The sequence below is a fragment of the Scyliorhinus torazame genome, chromosome 1, assembly GCF_047496885.1.
Source record: "Scyliorhinus torazame isolate Kashiwa2021f chromosome 1, sScyTor2.1, whole genome shotgun sequence".
NCBI classification, from domain to species: domain Eukaryota; kingdom Metazoa; phylum Chordata; class Chondrichthyes; order Carcharhiniformes; family Scyliorhinidae; genus Scyliorhinus; species Scyliorhinus torazame.
Genome location: NC_092707.1, coordinates 233,395,422 through 233,417,300, shown reverse-complemented (window position 1 = coordinate 233,417,300; position 21,879 = coordinate 233,395,422). Strand labels below are relative to the sequence as shown.

At 45.8% G+C, this 21,879-nt stretch overlaps 1 protein-coding gene across 6 annotated transcripts in view; it reads left to right on the top strand.

The window, feature by feature from the left end:
• Positions 1-21,879, top strand: part of senp6a (SUMO specific peptidase 6a) — a 209,781-nt gene that overhangs the window by 108,836 nt on the left and 79,066 nt on the right. For all 6 annotated transcript variants that reach the window (XM_072503335.1, XM_072503322.1, XM_072503316.1 and 3 more), the window contains 3 exons: positions 5,555-5,942; positions 14,555-14,805; positions 20,811-20,981. In XM_072503335.1, the coding sequence (XP_072359436.1) occupies positions 5,555-5,942; positions 14,555-14,805; positions 20,811-20,981 (810 nt within the window). The remainder of the gene's footprint in view (positions 1-5,554; positions 5,943-14,554; positions 14,806-20,810; positions 20,982-21,879) is intronic.

Here is a 21,879-nt window from a genome sequence, read left to right as displayed (position 1 = left end):
TTCCCCCCCCCTCCCCCAGCAACACCACCCTGTAACCTAACCCCTGCCATATATTGAACATGTACCCCCCCCCCCCAACTGTGCTTCCGTAGACTAGCTCACCCAGCTAGCCTGGTGACCCTCACCTGCGGCGCCAAGAAGTCTCCAACCTATTGTTCCCTACTCATCAAAACTACTTTCCTCCTCAGACCGAGACCGAACCATCACCCAATTACCATAGGAGACAACCCAAAACGAAAAACCCACAAAGAACCCCCCCCCCCCAATACTGCAAATCAAAGTAATTAAAAAATAAAACGTCCACACGAACCATCCCCACCAAAAGACCGAAAACACATAGAAACCGAATAACTCTTCCCCATCTTCACCCAAACTTAAAAGCAGAAGAAAAACGACAATCAAAACGTATAAACATCACTCGGAAAAGTTACAACTTAAAACAAAAAGTCCTTTCTTCTTGGCAAAGTCCATCGCGTCTTCGGGCGACTCAAAATAATGGTGTTGGTCCTCGTGCGTAACCCACAGATGCGCCAGGTAAAGCAGCCCAAATTTCACCTTCTTCTTAAACAGGATCTCTTTCACTTGCTTGAAGCCTGCCCGCCTTCTGGCCACCTCCACACGCGGGTCCTGAAAGACACGCAATATGCTGTTGTCCCATTTGCAGCTCCTAGTACGCTTAGCCCACTGGAGAACACACTCCTTATCCAAAAATCTGTGGAACTGGACCACCATCGCTCTTGGGGGGCGGGGGGGGGGGGGGGGGGGTCCCCCAGCAGTGGCTTCCTCGCCATCACCCTGTACGCCCTGTCCACCTCCAACGGTCGGGAAAAAGACTCCTCCCCCAGAAGCTTCTGGAACATACTTGCCACAAACGCGCCAGCATCAGCCCCCTCAGCTCTTAAGTTCTGCCGGCGAGCTCTGTTCTCCAGATCTTCCACCTTCTCCAGCAACCTTTTTTGCTGATCCTTCAGCATCCCCACCTCTAGTTCAACCATCTGGTCCGACAGCGCTTTCTCTAACTTCTGAATCGTCCGATCCTGGGCATCCAGCCTGCGCTCCAGCCGATCGATCGACTCCATTATCGGGTCGAGACATCCCGTTTCTGTCTGGCAAAGCCCTCCTGGATGACCTGCATCAGCTCCTCCGCCGATGGCTGGGCTGTCGCAGCAGGGGTCCGAGCATCAGCCATGTTGTCTTCAGCTGCCACCTCCACCCAGCCCTTGCTTATCCTTTTATTTCTTCCTTTTCGGTCCCTTGGGGGTCCTCCGTTCCATTAACCACTGTGAGGCTCCAGAGCCTAAACGTCTGTCCCTTCAAAGCCAAAACTCAAAACCACGAAAAAGTCTGGGAAAAAGGTCCAAAAGTCTGGCCAGAGCAGGAGCCACCAAACGTGTGACTTGCTCCCTCTTAGCCACCACTGGAAGTCCATCCTGGGGTTATCATTGACCAGAAACTGAATTGGACCAGCCATATAAATACTGTGGCTATAAAGCAGGTCAGAGGCTGGGAATTCTGGGCAGGGTAATACACCAGCTGACTCCCCAAAGTAAGTCTGCCGCCTACAAGGCACAAGTCAGGAGTGAGATGGAATACTCCTCCACTTGCCTGGATGAGTGCGATTCCAACAACAGCCAAGAAGCTAGACACGATCCAGGACAGAGCAGCTTGCTTTGGCACCCCACACAACCTTCAACATTCACTCCCTCCAGCACTGATGCACAGTGGCAGCAGTATATACCAGCTGCAAGATGCATTGTATCAACTCAGCAAGTCTCCTTTGACGGAACCTTCCAAACCCACAACCTCTTACCACCCAGAGACCAGGGCAGCAGATGTATGGGAACACCACCAGCACTTGCAAGATCCCCTCTGTAAGCAGCACAGTGTTTTAGCATGATACTGTAACGATTTCCGGTGGCGCCCTCGAGGAAGCAGGTCGCAGGTCAGATCGCTCCCGCCCGCGATGAGCAAACTGACCTTTTTCAACAGACCTTTTCGGGACCTGGCGACCTGAATCGGTGGAGGAGACAATAGGGAAGAGGCTTCCCCCTCCCGGGGTATGGACAGTTGGACCAGAAGTGGTCGAGTGGAGCGGCAGGGCTTGAAGCGGGAGCAGCAGGGACCCCAGGCCAGGCGGCGAAACATGGCGGACGGCAGGGACCAGGGAGCGGAGGCTCACTGGCCAAGGGAGCAACAGATGGAGTTCTTCAGGAATTGCTTCGCCGAACTGAAGAGGGACACGTTGGACCCGATGAGAGCGGTAATGGACCGAATGGTCGAGACACAGGCGGTCTAAGAGAAGGCGCTCAGGGAGGTCGAGGTAAAGCTCTCCAGCCATGCGGACACGGTAACGGGGCTGGAGCACAAGGTGGAGGAGCTGAAAGCCCGCCAGAGGAGGATGCAGGAGCAGCTTGAAAATCTGGGGAACCGAGCCAGGAGGCAGAATTTGAGGATCGTTGGCCTCCCCGAGGGCTGCGAGGGATCGGATGTGGGTATGCTCGAGGCGCTGATGGGACCGGAGGCCTTCCCTCGACCCCTGAAGTTGGATGGGGAGCAAGGAAGCCCAGGACAGGCGACCGACCAAGGGCCTTGGTGGTCCGCTTTCACCGGCTTGCTGACAGGGAACATGTGCTGCGATGGGCCAAGGCGGAGAGGAGCAGCTGATGGGAGAACTGCGAGGTGCGCATTTACCAGGACTTGGGAACGGAGCTGGCCAAGAGGCGTGCAGGATTCATCAAGGTAAAGGCAGCCCTCTACAAAAAGGTGAGGTTTGGAATGCTGTATCCTGCGAAGCTTTGGGTCACGTTTGAGGAACTCCACTACTACTTTGAGACAGGTTTCAAGGTACAGGTTTGGGCTTTCATTAAAGATAAGGGGTGAAATTCTCCGGAAACGGCGCGATGTCCGCCGACTGGCGCCCAAAACGGCGCCAATCAGACGGGCATCGCGCCGCTCCAAAGGTGCGGAATGCTCCGCATCTTTGGGGGCCGAGCCCCAACATTGTGGGGCTAGGCCGACGCCGGACGAATTTGCGCCCTGCCAGCTGGCGGAAACGGCCTTTGTTGCCCCGCCAGCTGGCGCAGAAATGACATCCCCGGGCGGCGCATGCGCGGGAGCGTCAGCGGCCGCTGACAGTTTCCCACGCATGCGCAGTGGAGGGAGTCTCTTCCGCATCCGCCATGGTGGAGACCGTGGCAGAGGCGGAAGGGAAAGAGTGCCCCCATGGCACAGGCCCGCCCGCGGATCGGTGGGCCCCGATCGCGGGCCAGGCCACCGTGGGGGCACCCCCCGGGGCCAGGTCGCCCCGCCCCCCCCCCCCCCCCCCCCCCCCCCCCCAAAGGACCCCGGAGCCCGCCCACGCTGCCTTGTCCTGCCGTTCAAAAGGTGGTTTAATCCACGCCGGCGGGACAGGCAATTTATCGGCGGGACTTCGGCCCATCTGGGCCGGAGAATCGAGCAGGGGGGGGCCGCCAACCGACGCGGCCCGATTCCCGCCCCCGCCGAATATCCGGTGCCGGAGACTTCGGCAACCGGCGGGGGCGGGATTCACGGCCGCCCCCGGCGATTCTCCAGCCCAGCGGGGGGTCGGAGAATGACGCCCAAGAAGCTGGACTTGAACTAACGGGCACTTAGCTTTTTCGGTGATGTACTGTGGTGGCGTTCTGTTAACCTAACTTTCTCTGACTAGGAGTGGACTTTTATTAAAAGAAGACGCTGGACTTGAACTAAAGGACTCTGGGCTCTCAGAGCTTTTGTGTGGCGGCGGTTTGTTAAATTATCCTGTACTGTAATGTTTTATCCAAGATTGTTTTCAGCCTGGACAGTGAGCGAGGGCTGGAGGGCGCACTGCTTCGGGTGTTTTGGGGAGATTGCAACGAGGGTGGGAGAGAGGGGGGCCCTGCACTTGGTACCTTTTGGCGGGAGATCGGGGCCTCTGATGGGGGATGGGCTAGGGGCTGGTTAAGGGACTTGAAAGGGCATGGGGAGATACAATCAGGTTAATCGGGAGGGCTCGGGCGGGAGACAGACAGGCGCCAAGGGCAGGGGACAGCGTAGGTCAGGGGGCACTAGGGAGAGTAGCAGGAGGGGCGGGCTAGGGCCAAGCGCAGGGCTGACCTGGCAGGTCAGGCCTCGGGGGGGCAGGGGATGTCGGGGAGTGGGGGGGGGGGGGTGCAGCTGAGAAGTAGAGCAGAGGAGACTTAAGTGGGCAAGGTGGGGGTGACCAGGGATCCCCCGGGGGGAGAAAGTCGTTTGCAGACTCTGCGGGAACAGCGCAGGAAACACAGCGCCCGGGGGAGGGGGGGGTGGTGGTTAGAGCCACGTTAGTTTAGTTGAACACATGTGGCATGGGCAAACCGAGCAGACAGGGGAAGTGCTTTATTAACATGTTTATTCTTTCCCACTGTTCGTTTTCACTGTGTTAAGGCTGTTTGCACAGGGCCTTTTTTCTCTCTGTAAATGTTACAACTTTGTTTTAAATAAATTTCAAAAATACAATTTAAAAACAAAACAAAACATGATACTGTAATGCCATTACTTCACTGTTGCTGGGTCAAAATCCTGAAACTCCTCTTAGTAGCACTGTGGGTGTATCTATACCACATGGACTGCAGGGGTTCAAGGTGGCAGTTCACCACCACTTGCTCTTGGGCAATTATGGACAGGCAATATAAATGTTGGCCGAGCCAATAATGGTCACATTCCATTATTTATTTTTTTTAAAACACTCAAACCGTCTTGCAGCAACGCAGGCTTCTCTCTTCTCCTTCAGATGCTGTTTGAATGGAACATTCCAGCATTTTCTGTTTGATTTCATTTCCAGTATATGCTTTTTTCTTTTTACTATATTATGTAATTTTCACTACAGTAAGATCTTTTAATACCTTTCAGACCTAACCAAAGAGCGATGCTATGAATGCTGGAAATGTGAAATATTAAAGAAATTATTGGGATCATTCAGTAAATCAGGCAGCATCTGAAACAGACATTATCAGTCAGTTAGTTGTCATCAGGACCAAGAGAAATTGGTGATTTAACAGTTTATAATCAGGTGTTGAACCAGGATAAGTACAAGGCAATGGGGGTGGGGGGGTAGGTGGTGCTGGTAAAGCTGCTGCTTTTGTCATTTACATCTTCGCTGATCCCACAATACATGTTCTTGTTCCAATCCCATTCCCTATTTGGCTCAGTACCATCATTACCTTCATCATTGAATCACTTTGACCCTATACCTATCCTCCTCTCCTCTACCTCCTCTGTTTTGTACCTCCTTATAAATTGTCAACATGAATTACTTATTTTTATTTTTAAAAAAAGTTTATTTCACTACAGATGCTGCCTGACCTGCTGAATATTGCCAGAATTTTCTGTTTCTTTTGAAGACTCAAAGACTTTGTATTCAAGGAATGCTTTTTGTGTTTTCTATTTAACTTTCTTCTGTTATCTTGGTAAATTCCAGATTTAAGATTGTGAGGGAGAGAGGAGTGCAAGATTTTTCTACAGCATAAATACTAGGATTTTTGTAAAAATACTTGTCTTGTTTTTCAAATTTCAGGGGCAGACACTCCATGAATTCTTCAGTATTTGTAAAAATTGTGGGAGAAAAAGTGAAGACCATACAAAATGTGAAAATTGTAGGAAGCCAATAACCAAGGATGCAATAAGACGACCCAAGCAAGTTTCAGATTCTGCAAGTGTTGGGGCACCTCAGCCACGTCCGTCTATTCATGCAGTGCAAGCTGAGGGCAGCATGGGCGCCAATGCCAAGACATTTTACAACAAGCCTTCTCTGGATATAATATTGACTACAGTACCTACTACTAAACTGTATTCCACCAGGAGCAACCTTTTACAAACTAATGGCAGCATAGGCTTGATGGGGCGTACAGTTGTGTATGGAGCTGGACGGATGGAATCCAGGAAGCCGACGATGAGTGACCCCAGTAAGTATGGACATTTTAAATGGCATGTTTCAAATGTTTGTTGTAGTGTGGCACTTTGCAAGGCAAAAAAAGTAAATGACATTTTTAAATTGGTTGCATAGTGGCACAAGAATGATAATGAGTGGATAGTCTCCCTGTCAGTGATGCCCAGAGACTGTAAGTGACTCAAACTGATTTTATACACAATTTGTAATATGTGACTATCCTCCAATTAACTGCATTTTTACTAAATAATGAATTCTGCAGTGCTTTGGAGACTCTTTGCTGAACAAATAAGCTACTTTTACTGTAAATTGAGAAAATGAAAATCTTAACCATGCCCACTCATTTTAGTGGCTGACATCGTCGTGACAATATCCATTGTTTTTAAAAAAACAGGATTTCTCCATTTCATAACTATCTCATAATTAAAACAAAGTACTGCAAAACCTCCCTGACGGTATCTGGTGGAGAGAGAAACAGAGTTAACACTTCAAGCCCAATATGACTTTTCAGAACTAGAGAGACAAGAATGTGATGGCTTTTATTCTGTTGAGAAAGTGGGGAGGGACAGGTGGAGCAGAAGTGAAAGTCCGGAATAGGTTGGAGGGAGGAGAGATTAAATGACAAATCTATCATGGAACAAGAGGCAAAGGGCCTGGTAATGATAGTACAGGTTGAGAATCCTTATCCGAAATTCCAAAATCCGCACTTTTTTTGAGTGCTGATGTGATATCATGAGTGGGAAATTCCACAAAGCTCCAGGGTGATGCACAGCTCCCAATGTGTCCGCAAGTGTGCAGTATATTCCGAAATCTGAAAAGTTCCAAAATCCGATACCCACTCTGCCCCAAGAATTTTGGATAAGGGATTTTCAATATGTATTAAAGATGCAAAGAGTTGGTCCAGAGTAAATGTTAATAGCAGAATAAAGGCCAGCACCACCTGAAAGCAAATTAGCAGAATATGTTAAAAGCAGACTAAAGATTGGCGCTGTCTGAAACCAAAATCATGAGAACATGATACAGTCTGGCATTTCGGGGAGAAATTCAAAATGGAGGCCAGAGTTCATAATCTCAAGTTGTTGAGTACAGAAGGCTGTAAAATACCAAATCAGAAAATAAGATGCTGTTCCTCCACCTTGCATTGGGCTTCACTGGAACATTGTAGCACACCAAAGACAGAAATGTGAGCCCTAGAGTAAGATAGTAAATTAAAATGGCAAGCGACCAGAGATAAGATTATGCTTGTGGACTCGATGAAGGTTTCCACAGTCTTTGTGTTTGGTGCCCCCAGTGTAGTGGAGATTGCATTGTGAGCAGCGAATGTAGTTGACTAAATTGATGGGGCGGCACGGCAGCACAGTGGTTAGCACTGTTGCGTCACAGCACCAGGGTCCCAGGTTTGATTCCTGGCATGGGTCACTGTCTATATGGAGTCTGCACATTGCCCTGCATCTGCGTGGGTTTCCTCCGGGTGCTCTGGTTTCCTCCCACAAGTCCCGAAATACGCGCTGTTAGATGAATTGGTCATTCTGAATTCTCCCTTGGTGTGCTCGAACAGGTGCTGGAATGTGGCGACTAGGGTTTTATTTACAGTAACTTCATTGCAGTGTTAATGTAAGCCTACAGGTGACACTAAAAGTTTTTTTAAAAAGGTGCAAGTGATACCAGAAAAGGAGTGTTTAGGGCCTTGGATGGTGAGGAGGAAGGAGGTAAAGGGTCAGAGTTTATACCTCCTGAGGTATCACGGGAAGGTCCAGAGGGAAAGGGATGAGGTGTTGAGGGGTGGATCAGTGTTGCAGCGGAATTGGTCCCCCTGAACGCTGATCTGGGTGTGGAAGATGTGTTTGGTGGTGGCATCACGGAAGTGGCAGAGGATTATCCTTTGAATACAGTCTGGTCGGGTGGAAAGTGAATTTAAGGAGAACTGTATTGTTGTTCTGGGAGGCAGGTGTGAGGACAGAAGAGCGAGAAATGAGCCAATTGAAGGCCCTATCAACAAAAGTTGGGTGACTCCTCGGTTGAAGTAAAAGAAGACATGTCAGATGTGCCATTGTGGGAGGTAGCATCATCAGAACAGACGCGACGGAGATGAAGAAGCTTGGAGAATGGAATTTAGTCCTTACGGGACGCAGTGTGTGAGGCGTTGTAGCCGAGGTACGTGTGGGAGATGGTGGGTTTATAATGAATATTAGTAGACAGTTTATCCCCGGAAATAGAGTCAGAGAAGTCAAGGAAGAAAAGAGAAGTGTTGGAGATAGACTGTGCGAAGATGAGAAAGGGTTGGAATTTGGAAGCAAAATTGATTAATTTTTCCAGACCTGCCAAGAGCACGAAGTGACACCAATACAGTGATCAATGTACTGGAAAGAGAGAAGTGGGAGGGGCCTGAACTGTTGGACTGGACTGGAACATACCTGCCAAAAGAGCAGGCAAAACAAGGCTCTGTGCAGGTACCCATAGCAACAGATATTTTATTTGGAGCAAGTGAGACAAGTTAAAGGAGAATTTGTTCAATGAGAGGACGGGTTCAGCTGGGCAGAGGAGGACGGTGGTGGATGGGGATTGTTGGGGCCCCGTGTTCAAGCATGACATAGAGAGTCCTCAGCCTGCCCTGGTTAGAGATGTAGAGAGATTGGACGTCCATCGTGAAGAAGAGAGCTCTGAAAGTGGAAACTGTTGAAATGATGTAGAATGTAGCAGACTCATGAATGTAGGTGGAAAAAGAATGGGGAAGAGGAGAAAAAATCTAGTCACTATCGGAATAAATATGTTCAGTGGGAACAGACTGAAATGATAGATCTACCAGGACAGCCCTATTTGTGAATTTTGGGAAGGAGATAGAAGTTGACTACAGGGTTTGGGGACGATAAGGTTCGGAGCTGGGGCGGGAACATCTCCAGAGGAGTTGAGATCAGTTACAATCCTGGAAATAATGACTTGATGTTCAGTAATGGGGTCACGATCCTGGGAGGTGAGAAGTGTTTGAGAGTTGGTGCTCAGCTTCTGCAAGGTAAAGGTCAGTAAGTCAGACAACAACAACATGACCCTCATCAGGTTTGATAAACTAGTTGGCTCTCCCGAACTTTATGGCCGACGCATATTGCGATGGTCAGGAAATGCGTAGTGGGGGAAGGGTCGGTATGGGAGCGGATGGAGGCAGCCTCATGTAAAGACACTGGTTTTGGGGGACTGTTAACGGCACCTCTGCCGTTCTCGCGGCCAGGTATTCTACAAGCCCTGAGGGCGTGGGAACAGTGGCAGCAGCACATGGGGCTGGAGGCACTGATATGTTTCGGTTTGGGCACGTTTGCTCCGGGGAGGAGGCTGCTGGATGTGGGGTTTTGGGAATGGCAGCGGGCGGGATCGAGCGGTTTGGGAATTTGTTTATACACTGCGGCTTTCTGTGCTTGGAAGAGTTGGAGCCAGAATTAGAGCTGCCTGGTCAGAATGGGATCCGTTACTAACAGGTAAGGGACTTTGTGCGGAGGCAGAAATGGACCTTTCCGCACCTGCCGCCCCAGAGGATAAGGTGGTGTCGAAAACGGGAGTAGGGGAGGGGAAGGTGAAGGTGAAGGTATCGGAAATTTACAACGAGCTGTGGACTGGGAGGGAGGCAGGATAGGGGAGGTGAAGCGGAAGTGGGAGGAAGAGTTGGGTAGGGGGCTGGAGGCTGGGTTATGGGAGGATGCCCTGAGTAGAGTCAATGCATCCTCGTCATGCGCCAGGCTTAGCCTGATACAATTTAAGGTGGTCCACAGGGCACATATGACTGTGGCCCGGATGAGCAGGTTTTTTGAAGGGGTGGAGGATAGGTGTCGGCGGCTTGCGGAACTGCCAGCGAATCATGTCCATAGGTTTTGGACTTGTCCGAAGCTTGGGGGTGTTAAAAAGTGGAGATTGGGGTGGGGGGGGGGGGGGGGGGTTAAAAAGTGGAGGCAGGGAGTCGGACAAGGTGGGGGTGGGTTGGTGGGAAATGTTGGGGTGTTGGGTATGTAAAGCCATATTGGCTGGTTTGGGGTGTGTTGTCCATTGTTAAAATTTATGGTTAAATGCCTCAATAAAATATTTAAAAAAAAAAAAAAGATTTGTTAACTTGGGTTCGGACTGGACCTGAGTGAACAAGTGCAGCAATTGCAAAGCAAGACGGGTTAAAGATGGTGGGGAGGAGCCGAGAAATTAAGATGGCCAATATCTCGCCAGCAGTTTGCAATGAAAAGACCCAAGAGTGGGTAAGAAGCCAGAGGGAGGGGTCCAGATATACTGGAGGGAAATGAAAGAGTCAATTGAGCAAGGGAAGGACTCCTGCACAAAGAACTGAGCAAGGAGACAAAGGCAACAGCAAAAGAGTTCAATGTCATGCCAAGCCTGAAATTCATTGAGGTGGGGATGTAAGGTGATATAACGGAGTCCTTTGCTGAGCACAGATCATTCAGCGTCAGAGAGGGGAAGGAAGAAACTTGGCAAAAGGTGGGTCAGAGGGATGGGAAGGGGAGGTAAGATCTGGAGGGACGTCGATGCCAGTAAGTTGTTGGAGCTTGCATTCCTTACCACCTGACAGGAAGAGAACAGGCTTCATGTTAAGGCGTTGGATGAAACAAAGAATGAGATGAAATATGGGACCAGGACAGCTTTAAGATGGGTTGAGTCAGTTCTGCTGGAGAGTGATTGAATATGTACATATGGCAGCACATGGCACTGAATGTGGATCTCCGGATACAGCAAGAAGGAAGGTTGTATGTCACGGAAATACCTATAACCCTGGGTAGATTTTCGAAACATGAAGAGTGGAACTTCAGTTAGAATCCACGTGCGCTAAGTCAGAGCTGGAGACAGTCACCCGAGGAAGGACATGTGGCTGTGACCGGGTTTTGGTGAAACCCCATCAAATACGAGGCGGGAACTAGAAAGCAATGAAGCTGAACAAAGTGAAAGAGACAAATTGAAATGCCATTCAGCTTCTTCAAAGGCAGTGAATTAAACACGGAAATAAAAGCAAAAGGGGGCGGATGCTGGAGATCTGAAATAAAAACAGAATGTACTGTGAAAAGCTCAGCATGCCTGGCCATGTCTTGATGAAAGAGTAACAGAGTTACCGTTCACGTCCAATGTAACTTGAGAGGTAGGTGTGTGGTGGTTTTATGCTGTTGAAAAAGGAGGTGGGGCAGGTGGAACAAAAGAGGTCAGGGATAGATTTGAGGTGGGGGGACAATTAAATGACAATTGTCATGGAGCACAAGGCAAAGGGAGTGGTAATAATCGTCTTGAAGACACACGGCACGGTGGCATAGTGGTTAGCATTGCTGCCTCACAGCGCCAGGGACCCGGGTTCAATTCCGACCTCCGGTAACTGTCTGGAGTTTGCACTTTCTCCCCGTGTCTGCGTGGGTTTCTCCAGGTGCTCTGGTTTCCTTCCACAGTCCAAAGATGTGCAGGTTAGGTGGTTGGCCATATTAAATTGCCCCTTTGTGTCCAGAAGGTTAGGTGAGGTTACTGAGCTACGGGAATAGGGTGAGGTCGTGGGCCTAGGTAGGGTGCTCTTTTGAAGGGTCCGTGCAGACTCGATGGGCCGAATTACCTCCTTTCGGCACTGGACAGGATTGAATTTGTTTATTGTCACGTGTGCCAGGGTACAGTGAAAAGTATTTTTCTGCGAGCAGCTCAAACAGATCATTCAGTACATGAAACGACAAGGAAAAGAAAATACGTAATGGGGCAACACAAGGTCCACAATGTAAATACATAGACATCGGCATCGGGTGAAGCATACAGGAGTGTAGTATTAACCAGGTCAGTCCATAAGAGGGTCATTAAGGAGTCTGTTCTCCCCATGTCTGCATGGGTTTCCTCCGGGTGCTCCGGTTTCCATCACTATGCTTGCCAGCTTGTGATTTTCACCCATTCATTTTCATGACGCTGACCTCTGCTAAACTCCGGTTTCCTCCCACAGTTCAAAGATGTGCAGGTCAGGTGAATTGGCCGTGATCAATGCACATGGTTATGGGGATAGGGCGAGAGTGTGGGCCTAGGTAGAGTGCTCTTTCAGAGGGTCAGTGCAGACTCGATGGGCTGTGTGACCTCCTCCTGCATTGTACGGATTTTATGGTATTCTTATTTGTTTCTAACTAGCTTTCTTAAAATAATCTAAAAAATGATTTTGCATAAAACCATTTTGATTAAGTAATCACAGGTGGTGGATCCACCCCTTGGAATGTATCTATTCTGTGTATACTGACATGTTTCCTTAAATGGTCTGCCACTGAACCGCCATTGATCCATCTAATATGCCAGTCCAGTTTAATTCGCTGTGCTTTCATGCCCTCATAATTGCCCTTATTTAAGTTTAAAATACTAGCCATGGACCCACTTCTCTCTCCCTCAAATCGAATGTAGAATTTAATCGTATTATGATCGCTGCTGCCTAGGGGTGTCATTACTCTGAGGTCATTAATCCTTTCTCATTGGTCAATACCAGTTCTACTATCGCTCGCTCTCTGGTTGGTGGCAGAACGTGCTGTTCTAAGAAACAGTCCCAAAAGACATGCTATGAACTCTTCATCAAGACTACCTTTGCCCATCTGACTTTCCCTGTCTGTATATAATCCGCCATGACTATCTCCATATATTTCTGATGAGCTCCCACTATTTCTTCCTTTACACCCCATCCTACTGTATGGTTACTGTTAGGGGTCCTGTGCACAACTTCCACAAGTGACTTCTTGCCTTTATCATTTCTCATATCTACCCAAACTACATCCTGGTTTCCTGAACTTGTGTCATCCCTCTCTAATGTGCTAATACCACCATTCATCAACAGAGCCAACCTCCACCTTTTCCTAGCTTCCGGTCCTTCCTAAATGTCACATAGCCTTCAATATTCAAGTCTGAATCTGTCATCCTGCGGCCATGTCTCTGTAATGGCTATCTGATTGTAATTCATTATTTATGTTTATACTCTGTTTATCTATTTTGTTTAAAATGTTGCGAGCATTCAGAAACCGAGCCTTTAATTTTGTCCATTTATTATTTTTGGAACGTCTAGCCTTATCTGCTCATTTACTCTTAAATTTGTGCTTCCTGTAGCCTCGTTCTTAAAAAATATAAATTTAGATTACCCAATTCATTTTTTCCAATTAAGGGGCAATTTAGCGTGGCCAATCCACCTACCCTGCACATCTTTGGGTTGTGGGGGTGAAACCCACGCAAACACTGGGAGAATGTGCAAACTCCACATGGACACAGAGCCGGGATCGAACCTGGGACCTCAGCGCCGTGAGGCAGCAGTGCTACTCACTGCGCCACCGTGCTGCCCAGTAGTCTCTGTCCTTTCATGTCTGTTTATGATTTGCTACATTAATACCTTTTTCTCATGTCTTTTCTCAACCCTTTGATCCCAAATTTGATCCTTGTCCCCCACTATTTAGTTTAACACCCTGTCTGCTTCCCTAGTTATGCAGCTCTCTAGAACAATGGTCCCAACACGGTTCAGGTACAGGCCATCCCAATGGTACAGCCCCCACTTTCCCTAATACTGGTGCCAGTGCCCCCAAACCAGTCTTTGAGCCACCTATTCATCTCTCTAGTTTTACAATATAATCTTTATTGTCACAAGTACATTAACACTGCAATGAAGTTACTGTGAAAAACCCCTAGTTGCCATACTCCAGCACCTGTTCGGGTACACAGAGAAAGAATTCAGAATGTCCAATTCATCTAACAGCACGTCTTTCAGGACCTGTGGGAGGAAACCGGAACACCCGGAGGAAGCCCACACAGACATAGGGAGAACATGCAGACTCTGCACAGACAGCGACCCAAGCCGGGAATCCAACCTGGGACCCTGGTGCTGTGAAGCAACAGTGCTAACCACTGTGCTGCTCTGCTGGCCCAACAATTATGTATCCTATACCAATTTGAATGTGGCTCAGCTAATAATTATCCAGAGATTAGGACCTTTGAGTTCTGCTTTTTAAAATTTATCCCCTAGCTGCTCATACTCTCTATGCCGATCCTCTTTCCTAGTTCTACCTATGCCGTTAGTACCTACATGAACTGTAACAACTGGATCCATCACCTCACACTGCAAGTTCCTCTTCAGCCCTGAATGCATGTCCCAAACCCTGACACCAGGCAGCACTAACAGTCAGCTGGACTCTCGCTCTTTGCTGCGTAGAGTAGTGATAATCCTCCTCGCTATACTTTCCCCTATTACCACTACATTCCTTTTTGCTCCCACCACTTGAATGGCTTCCTGTACCATGGTCAGTTTGCTCATCCATTCTGCAGCCTCCAGTCTCATTCAAAAAAAGCTGATAGAACCTCAAACCTATTGGACAATTGCAAAGGCAGAGACTCCTTCTGCCCTCTGGGTTTCTTACCTGCTTAACTCAGAGTCACGCGTTTCCCCTCCCTGAGCACTGACCAAATCAGAAGACTGTACGCTAAGCGATGTGACTGACTCCTGTATCCATGTAAGCTGTTTTTATTTACTCTTTCCTACATACTGCTGTATTTTTGCACAATGCTCCGCGATGTAAGACCGTAATTGTCCGTTGTAAATCGGATGTAGAATACAAGGGAAATGTTACTACATTTCTGCTTCCGTACACTAATTTTGCTATTTTTGCCCAGTTGTCCTGTCCAGTGATGAAGAGGAAGAAGATGATAATGCCAGTACTGGAAGTAGCAGAATGGACAGTGTGCATTCTGCTGGTAGAACTACTGACACTGCAAGTCTTTCTCCTGTGCCCTCCACTAGACCCTTAGAGCCTGTCCCAGAGGAGCTTCCTGATGGAAATGCAGCTGAACAGATTTCCGAGAACACTCTAGCAGAAGGTGAATCCACAGCCACGTTGCCAAGAAAGGCAAAGATGAAAGATAAGGTAATGTAACACGGAGATCCAGGTATCCTGTTGGGTTTTACATGTGAAACAAAGAAAATAAAGACTTAAATTTGAATAGCATCTTTCACAACCCCAGGACTTCCAAAAAGCATTTTACAGCTACTTAAGCACTTAGCATAGAAACCACTCCAATGGAAGCACAGTAGCCAATTTGAAAGCGGCAGTGTGACAGTGGCTAAGATCAAGTGCAATGCCTGTTCTTGTCAGCTTGGATTTTGTATGTCTCTGTTGTGGAGACTATGAATTGGTTTCAGTTTGAATTGACATTTGTAGCAACAAGGAAATGGCTTAAGGGATTGCCCTTTCCACTCTGCGCATTGGTTTTGTAACTTTAAGAAAAGAATAACATTTTTAGAAATAACCAGATACATTTTTTAGTTATTTTGTGATAATTGTTAGCCAGGATGCAGTGGAGAAGTCCCTTATTCTTCAAAATCATTCAATGCGATATTTTGATTTGGCAAGAATGCTACTGCTAAGTGTTGGCTGACACCATTATCAAAACTTTGTTTTCGTTCAGTCGGGTTTCCTCTAAAATCTCTTCACGGTGAATGTTTACCTGTCAGTGATTTAACTGCATGATTTCCCTGAGATTCAAGTTGATATCTGGTTCAATTAGATATTAGAAATAGAATAATGAATGCTTTGTTGGGAGGGGAGTGAATTTGAATAGCATGGTGTCAGTGTTCATGATGAGGTAACAAGTCAAAAGAATTTGCTGGCATGAGATTTCTCTCGGCCATTTTGTGTGAGGTATTGCGGGGCATTATAGTTTTCCAATACGTTATTTAGGCAAGTTGCCTATCTGATGTCAGACTGGGGAACATCTTGAACTGACTTAAAAGGATATTGGCTGGGGAGGATCTAGCTATCCTGATCCATGTTGAAACCATCAACATTTGTAAGAGCCAGCAAGAGATCCTATTTGGAGAGTAACAGGAGCTAGGTCAGCGCACTAATGGAACGAATAAATAGGGCCGGTCATTGGGACTTTAACCGTAAGTGGAAAAGCAGGACCTGGGTTGAACAAGTAGAATAGATAATGAATAGAAAACAAATGAAAGGGAAGTGAGTACAAACACTACAGATAACTAAAAGATATAAACTGAATAAATTAGTAGAGGGCAATCAGAAACCCAATGGCATTGTTCTTTCCTGGCTTGTTATTGCTGAGTAATCCATTGGACCAGAAGGACAGGGGAAGGTGTGTGGTCCAAATAAGTATTTGACATACGAATGCATAGAGTACATGGAACAACTTGGAGGGTATGACAGAGACATAGTAACAAGTTTACAATGTGAAATCAGCCCGATTTAGTTATATCAGAAAGGTTGTTAGTTTCTTGGGTTTGTTCAGGATAGTTTTCTGCAGCAGTATGCCCTCGAACAAGCAAGAGGGCAGGCCACAATAGATTTTGTAAAGGGCCAGGTTTATCTGGAGCTTAATAGTGTGTGAATAGTTATCTAATAGTGGTCACAATATTGAGTTTAAGTACTATTTGAAAGTGAGAAATGCAAAACAGCTTCTAAAATTCTAGATTTAGAACCCTGACTTCGACGAGACCAGGGACTGTCGGCAGCTAACGTGACAAATCTGTTATATGTTACGTGACAGAAGATCAGTGGGATGTATTGAAAAAATAATTTCATGGGATTGAAACCCACTTTGTATCTAAAAGGTAAGAGCTCTGCTAGCCAAAAAGATAGCTGTGGATAACTAAGAGGTAACAATCCAGGAAAAAGAAAAAAAAATACATGAAAACACAGATTCTGTTGAATGGGGAAAAATACAAAGAGCAACAAAAATGGAATGTGAAAAGGAGCATGCAAGGGATATCAAAATCAACACAAATATTTAAATTACATTTTATTTTAAAAGTTGGTTGTAAAGGTTCACTACACTGCTGATTTCTGGGGTGATTTCTAACTTATGGGGATAGGATGAGCAGGTTGGGCTCATATTCATTGGATTTAAAAGAATGAGAAGTGATCTTATTAAACATGTAAAATTCTGAGGGGACTTGACATGATGGATGCTGAGACAATGTTTCCCCTTGTAGGGAAATTGAGAACTAAGAAGCACAGCTTAAAGAAAAGGGGGGGGGGTCTCCCGTTTAAGACCGAGTTGAAGAGGAATTATTTCACTGATGGCCTTTAGTCTTTGGAATTTTTTTTCCACAGAAAGGAATGGAGACTGGGGATTGAATATATTCAAGCTGAGGTAGACAGAATTTTGATCTACAAAGGACTTGTGGGTTATGCAGAGAGCAGACATAAAAGTGGAGTTACCAGAGAACCTTATTGACACCCAAGTGCCAAGGTTAATGGTGTCACTGAGTAGCTGCAGAGCATTATTAGGGGTAGGGTAAACAGACAGAAGTTATGGTCCATATTGGTACCAATGACACAAGGCGAAAAGGGGATAAGCTCCTGCAGGCAGCTTTTGTGGAATTTTATAAGGCAACAAAGGAGCCCATACCGAGCAGTTCCAAGAAACTTAGTTTATTTACGATAGCTATTATATACATCACATGGCAAATCTCAACTGGGTCTGCCTTGCCGGAACCAAACTGCCCAGTTTTATCTACCAGACAACTATACATTGAAGACCAACAAAACTAAGGATAGATGAGCAAAGGAGTTGTTCAGTGCTTAGTAGAATTTACTTCAGTGCAAGGACTATAGTGAATAAGGCTGAGTGAGGGCACAAATAAATATTTGGAAGTAAGATATTAAAACTCTTGAAACATGGCTTAAAGAATGACAGCTTAAAATGCCTGATTACAGGGTTTTCAGTTCTTGACACCATACCTTAGGAAGAGTATATTGGCCTTGGTAGGAGTACAACATAGATTTGCCAGAATGATAACTGGACCTCCAGGGTTAATGTATAAGGAGGGCTTCCACAAACTCGTGTTGCGTTCACTGGAATTAAAAAGGTTAAATGGTAATCTGTTTGAAGTTTTTCAAGATACCCAGGTGAACAGATATGGAAAACAGAATGGGACTCTATCTGAGAAAAACTCTTAAGAAGTTCTGGTTAGGTTACAATTAGAATATGCTATAATAATAGTAATCTTTATTGTCACGATACTTCAGGAAGCATGTGAAGTTCCTTGAAAAGGTGCAGAGGAGATTTCCCAGAACAGCTCCAGGAATGAGGGGTTTTAGCAACAAGGTTGCTGGGATTGTTCACCTTGGAAAAACCATCCCCATTGGTTGATCGTACAAGACGTAGGGAACACAGCTGATGCTTTGGGCAAGTGATGTGGGAAATGTGAGGAATTTTACATTGCAAGTGGTAATAACCTTGAGCTTACTACCCAAGAGGATGAAGGAAGTGGATAGGGTAAATCATTTTGATAAGGAAATTGGTTGGAAACTTGAGGGACATAAACTTGTAGGTATAAGGGAATAGAGCAGGGGATTGGGATTGATTGGATTGGTCTACAAAGAGCTGGCATAGATATGATGGGCCAAATGGAGGCCGCCTCTGAGTTGGGTCAGGACACAGTTCCAGAGTTATGCGGTTTCTGCTTCTTGCCATAGTTTCTTTTGTATTCTTCCTTTCTGCTGTGATTTGTGTGTTTTGATTTTCCTCCCCAACTGGGAACCAATATGAAATCAAGTCCTTTAAAATTGCTCTTGATACACTTGCTTGAGATGGTACGTTCAAGAGCAAAATAATTATTCTTCCTTTCCCTGCTCCTTTACACTTTTCAATCTTTGGTAACTAGTTGGGCTCCTTTTTTTAATTGAAGCATTTTATTAATAAAAATTTATGCTCTGGTTTTATTTTGCTCTGCGATGTGAAATATATATATTGAATGATTTGTTCATGTAATTCACATTTAGCCATGCATTTACTTTAATAAGACCTCTTCCACTTGTCCTGTTCAGATGCATTAAACTAACTTTCAAATTGAATGCAGCTTTCCAGGTTGTTATTTCTTTCTCATTTCTTCATGTGCACTTTAGGATGCTGCCAGTCCAATAAATAAAGTGACAACGCACTGTAACTTTGAACCTTTTTTTTTTTTGGAAGGTTGATGGGCCAATTAATTTCTGATCCGTATTGAAAGGTCACTACAATTTCTGATCTAGACAGTTTATGTCGGAGATAATTGGATTTTCAGGTTTGACACTTGGTTGAAATATATTTCAAAGAGAGATCAAAGATATTTCTCTCTGCTTGGGAGAATGTTTTTTATGACCAGTTTTCTGAATATTCTTCCTATTACTGTTTACTCGTAAATAAAGTTGGTAGTTGCATTAGTTTGTCAACTTCTAGTTTGTGTGATATCCCTCATTTCAAAAACGTTAGCAACACTGTTCAATACAATACTAATTACAGCAAGTATGCTGATTGTTGACTCCTGGGGTAGTTCTGCGAGTGCATGTGAAGGTAAAAATGCAGCCTCCGAATCATGGGAGCAATGCTCAGCTTTCAGGAATCTTGATGATAATACAAATTGGAGGGAAAAAATACGAAACAAGTCCTGGCAGGTGGGTTGCTCATACCAGTGTTGTGACAGAAATGGTGCACAGTTCTTTTCTCTCCTTCGCAAGGGGAAGAGACTTGCTTCTGCATCTCAGGAAGAATATGTTGCCCATGGGAGATGGTAATATGCAGATTCACCAGAATGATGCCCGAGCTTAGAGGGTTAAATTATGAAGACCGGTTGAATAAATTTGGCTTGATTATGGAAGATGAGAAGGCTGATCTGATTGAGGTGCTAAAGTGTTAAAAGGAATCTGTAGGATAATTACAGAGAAATTATTCCCCCGATGGTGAAATCAAGCACAAGAGCATGTAATCTTAGTGCTATGCCATTGAGGAGCGGGGTGGGGGTGGGGGTGGGGGGGCCACGGGGGCGCAATGGTTAGCACTGCTGCCTCACGGCGCCAAGGACCCGGGTTCGATCCCAACCCCGGGTCACTGTCTGTGTGGAGTTTGCATATTCTCCCCGTGTCAGCATGGGTAGGTTTCGGCCACACTTAAATTGCCCCTTAATTGAAAAACAAAGAATTGGATACTCTAAATTTATATTTTTTTAAAAAGCAATAGTAGAAATCGGGTGGTGGAGATGTGCTGAACAGTCGCATGAAAAGTGGCTCTCCTCTAGAAACTTCAATTTAGGTTCTTTTAACCTGAAAATTGGCCATTAAACCAACAAAAACACCCCCCTACCCTCACCCAAAACGAACAACCGCCCGAGGAAATGCCTTCAAATCTGCGAAGAAGCAGAAAAGAAAGTAAGAGCGGCAAGAGTCAGGAGAGAAAGGTCCAGACTGCAGACATGAGGAGTGAAGCAGAGCAGGACATGGCGGAGAGGAAGGGATCACCAATGCAAATACCGGCCCATCATCTCCACGAAGCAGAGCTCCTAACACAAGAGGATTATATGATTGAAATAAGTAATTGATCCCTTGAAGGATTTTAAAATTGTTACGATCCATTTAAACCTGGATATTGCCAAGCTGGAATTCTAATTTTTACCACACAGGTAAGTCGCCATAGTCCCAGATGACCATGTTTCCTCTTTGATGGAGAACTGATTGGTGGTGATTTAAGCTGAGGATCTCCACACCTCAGGTGAGGGGCCGTCATGAATAAACTCAGCCGGTACTGGAATTGAACCCGTGCTGCTGGCGTTGCTCTGCATTGCGAACCAGCTGTCTAGCCAAGTGAGCTAAACCGACCCCACGCAGCAGTTCATGCAAGAAGCATTTTGTCTTCTCTGCAGCAATGGTAGCATGAAGCTCAGTTCCTATGCCATATGCAGGTGGCTGAATGAAGTGGAGGGATAAATTATCGAGATACACCAATGATATACATCAACTTCTTATATTTACTTTAAAGTATCTTATTTGTTCCTAACTTGTTTTATTGACAAAACCAGATTTGCTTCAAGTCCAAAGTTTTCTGGACACGAATATTCAGTTTTTTTCATGCATTTAAAAGCTCTCTCTTCTTTTTACAGTTTGGAAATTCTTATCATGAAACGGGGGGCAAAAAAAGAAAATTTGAAGTTGGCCAGACACACACAGATGCTCTTAGTTCTCAAGTGGAAAATAGTTGTGAAAGTATTATTCTCAAGTGCCGAAGTATACGAATAGGAAGCTTCCGAACAACCGTACTGGAACCCGTTATTGTAAGTGCAGTCTTGGAAGTTTCCATTTTGTTGAAGCTTTTTCCTTTGTTACCAAACCACAGTGATTTAAAAAAAAATTAACTTTACCACAATCCAAAACTGGAAAAGCAGGCATGTTTTAAACAGGCAGTCAGATCTATCATGAACGAATAGGATAAACTCATGTTGAGCTTCTGTAGCTTTTTCGTAGGGAGAGAGGTAACCAGATAGAGATACTATACTGGCACTAAAAGGTTCTAATTTCACTTCTGGTGACAAGCAAATAAATTCCCGGGCTGCAGAGGGCTGCCGCTCTATTTTATGTCAAGAAATTGGGCTGGAGCAAAGGTAGAATTATGCTACCAACTGAGGATGCAAGGTGGGAGGGAGAAGATAGAGGGAGAATAGGGAGAAGTATCAAGCAGGGTTAGATGGAAGGGAATGGAACAGCAGGATTTGGAAGCAGGGGAAAGACAGTGCCTTTGATGACCTGAGTTTAGTACTCAGTTTGTGAATTTCATACGCTTGAAGTGCAATCACTATTCTTTTACAGGAAATGTAGCATGCAATATCCCAGAAACAGCAATATGATGATGACCAGACAGGGATTAATGTTAGCCAGGGCACTGTGCAATATATCTGTACTTAATCCTAAAGTTTAAAATCAACGTATTTACAATGGGCAGCCTACAGAAACAACTTTCATTTATACCGTCATCAGTTGTCCCTCAATTTGGGATGATATCACCTCAGGGTCACAAGCTTCTGCCATGCATCTTCATGTGACTGAACAGGCCAATTCTTGACACACCGATCTTTAGACACATGGAACAAGATATCCCTCGAGTTAATGGGATCCAGATTGCAAGATTTACTCCCTTATCTTTCCTTGTCTGTCACCTACGGTGTGCAGCTTGAT